Genomic DNA, 3,453 nt, shown 5'->3' with positions numbered 1-3,453 from the left:
ATTCTTCACACAGTACACATATATACTGTTGGGTCTTTTCAAACCCTTGCCCAACTCTTCTAGATCGATTAGTATGATATTATTTATTTTAGGCTTGAAACAAAACATGTATGAATTTTGTTTGGATTCATTCCCAAATGATCTTGCACTAATTAATCAGAATTGGACATTCTATTATATATTAGATTTTATTTGTCTAAATTTTTAATATGAGATTTTATTTGTATTCGCGATCCAAACATTAAAAAGTAAAAGTAAAAAAACATTTGTTACCATCATCATCCTTCTCCTCTTTGCTCATGACATATTTACTACTTTTGGGAGTAAAGATTTTCTAGTATGCATGAAATATTGAGTTTTAAATTTTGCATTTCAAGTTATTTGATAATTTAGCATGACATATGTGAAGAAGTTGTGCGAGAAAGGCCAAGTGGGACACGGTCAGAAGTCTATATCTAAATATGAATTTGAAAATTGAATATGATATTATTATTATTATTTTAAAATATCAGTTATTTTCTAATATATAGTCCACTTGTTTAAGTATAAGTTTTGGGGTTTAGGATATTGTTCATTCAGACAGGGTGTAGTAGCATCATGGTAGAACCTCTCGTATATTTTAAATAAATAAAAAATATGAATGGATGAGAAAAGAAGCTCCACAGAAGAAAAAAAATCTGGTGGTGAAAGCAAATTGGTGAAGATTTAGTATATTGACCAAAAACTATGTCTTGGTCAAGATATTATCCTCATGTACACTGCAAATGAACAACGTAGCATTAGAACCACCCATCGTCAGCACACTGTTTATGAATTGGTCAAGATTTTAATTCGTCTACTATAAACAAGGTATTTGTGTGTTAATGTTTTCTACTAGAAAAAGGACGTATGTATTTAATTTGTGGGGTTGCTACATTATTGTGCAATTGCACAAGTAAAATACTAACTCACCATCATTTCACTATAAATAGAGGTTATCTTAGCGTTGGTTCCTCACACTACACATACACAGATACATTGAAAAAATAAAAGTAATATATACATCATGGCTAAGTTTGCGTCCATCATCACCCTTCTCTTTGCTGCTCTTGTTCTCTTTGCTGCTCTTGGTGAGTAGTAATAAATAGTCTCATATGCATGGCCAAATGTATTTTGAAGTTTTCCTTTCATTTATTTTGATGCGATTAACTTTGAGTTATGTATATGCAGAAGCATCAGCATTACGTGGAGGGAAGCGGTGCGAGAAGCGAAATCCAAGTACATCATTTTCAGGAGTCTGTCAATACGACAATGCGTGCATGAATCAGTGCATTAACCTTGAGGGAGCACAAGATGGAAAATGCAACAATGCCGTCCCCACTCCTAAATGTATCTGTTACTTCCCATGCTTCCCCAACTCCTAAATGTATATGTTACTTCCCATGCGATTCATCTACCAAAACTCTATGGTGCTTAATTGTGTGTGGATTTTTATAAAATAAGTCTGTGTCACTCCATGAGTGGCTTAATGGCATGTACACCTATGTTTATGTTGGATTGGTTATAATATAAAATTTTATGCACGACGTATCTTCTTGTACATAGAAATTTGTAAGGCCCAACCCCGACCCGATATACGGTCGAACGCCTTGACCATGCCATAGAAATACTAGTGTGGTTGCATAAAAAGAGAAAAAACAAAGCATATCTTAAGCAGATTACTTTGCAACCGATAGTGATTGAGCTTTGGGTTTTCTTCATCCTTCCTTGAGCAGAGGTTGTCATGATGTGGGTGTTATTGCTATAGGTTAATTTATGCATGCTAGATTACTAAAACTATATACATATGTATGTTGTTGACAACTCAATACGACAATCTATAACGATATTTTATCTTATAAGGTTTATGACAGAAGATTATAATAGTCCGGTGACATACACCATTACAGAATGAAATTTTTTTTTTCTTGTGGCTCGAGCAAATGGAAATAACAGTATCCTTGAATCCTCTTGCACCTCTACAAATTATGTAACTATAACTTCGTCATGTATCTTAAAGCATCTCTGCTGAAAAAGATATATCATCAAATATATTTATAATATTAAAAAGAAAATATCAAAAAATAAAAAAGAGAATGAAAGGAGTTTTCAAATAAAATATCCTCATATAGAACCCTTGTTCGGAAACTCGCTAGGCACTACGCGTGCGGCACACACGGGCCTAGCGATTTATTGGAAAAGCGGAAAAAAATCGGGGAGTACGCGGGACGGAATTTTTTGTACTTTTATATGTAAAATATCACATTTTAAACATATAATACAAATATTTATATAATAAATATTTATTAAAGTCATACATTTTATACGTATAATACACAAATTATACATAAAATACAAAAAATTGTATAATACGTGTTTATGAAGAATACATTGGTACAAAAGTCATAGATTTATAAATACATACCAATTAGATCACTGAATATAATTGTACTTCTTTTAATTCACATCCATTACAAATAGTTTAATATATTTTAACTATATTTATCTTTAAATTATCAAAATTAAAATAATTTTACTATAATTTATATAATATAATTTTTAATATAAAATAATACATGCAAAACATAATAATTAAGTGTATGAAAAAATATAATTAGAATTAATTGTATAATTAGGGCTTATGGTTGATTGGGATTGTGAAAAATAAAGAAAGAAATAAAATAAAAATGTTGGAGCACGTGGTTTTCTTCTTCGTTTGCTAATCATCCAACCCAGCCATAGAAAAGGTCTGAAATCACCACCGATTACGCGCCGGGTTATCCACTTCTACGGTCCAGGCAGACACAAATCAGACCACCGCGTAACATTACCGATCTGCATGAACTCGCCACGCTCCATCTCCGATTACCGTTTTCTCGGCCGTGTAATCGGTGATGCGGCCGAGTTTTAGAACAAGGTAGAACTAGTTACATATTTGTTTTGTTCTAAATCGTTTAATATTACTAAAGTATCAAAATCCATTAAACATTTTATACTATTCAACTCTATTTTGAAAACCAAATTGTATCTCATTTGCGTAAAATATAGTTTCCCACTTTGTATTTTGAAAACCACATTGTATTTCATTTGCGCAATAGATACCGTATAGCGAGTACTGAGCATCCATTTCATGATCCTAACTTCCCGGATCTCTCAATTTTACAACTCCGAACCGACCCAAACCGGGTCAACCCAGAATCCGCCGGAGAAAAAGAAATATGGATAAGCCTAGCTTCGTATCTCACCCAAAGAAGCTGAATCCGCCGCGAACCAACTCGGCGTCTCCGTCCTGCAGCTCCTCCCTTCGCTGGTCAACCCTGCGAAATCCTTCGCTCGACCACCAATCTCAAAATTCCACGTCGGAGCCGTCGGACTCGGATCATCGGGTCGGATCTTCTAGGAGTCAATGTCGAGTTCCCAGGACTCCCTCTCCAT

At 34.0% G+C, this 3,453-nt stretch overlaps 1 protein-coding gene across 1 annotated transcript; it reads left to right on the top strand.

Moving 5' to 3' along the window:
* The first annotated feature begins 880 nt into the window (after positions 1-880).
* LOC106390979 (defensin-like protein 3) lies at positions 881-1,565 on the top strand. Its single transcript, XM_013831542.3, has 2 exons — positions 881-1,109; positions 1,210-1,565. The coding sequence occupies exons 1-2, from the start codon at positions 1,046-1,048 to the stop codon at positions 1,401-1,403; spliced, it is 258 nt and encodes an 85-aa protein (XP_013686996.1). The 5' UTR covers positions 881-1,045; the 3' UTR covers positions 1,404-1,565.
* The last annotated feature ends 1,888 nt before the right edge of the window (positions 1,566-3,453 follow it).

This window comes from Brassica napus, chromosome C2, assembly GCF_020379485.1.
Source record: "Brassica napus cultivar Da-Ae chromosome C2, Da-Ae, whole genome shotgun sequence".
Classification (NCBI taxonomy): domain Eukaryota; kingdom Viridiplantae; phylum Streptophyta; class Magnoliopsida; order Brassicales; family Brassicaceae; genus Brassica; species Brassica napus.
The sequence above is the reverse complement of the archived record's forward strand: the minus strand, read 5'-3'. Positions and strand labels throughout refer to the sequence as shown.

Coding starts and splice junctions, on each gene's coding strand:
- LOC106390979 (XM_013831542.3), top strand. CDS start 1,046: ATGGCTAAGTTTGCGTCCATCATCACCCTTCTCTTTGCTGCTCTTGTT. Junction 1,110..1,209: donor TGTTCTCTTTGCTGCTCTTG/GTGAGTAGTAAT, acceptor ATGTATATGCAG/AAGCATCAGCATTACGTGGA.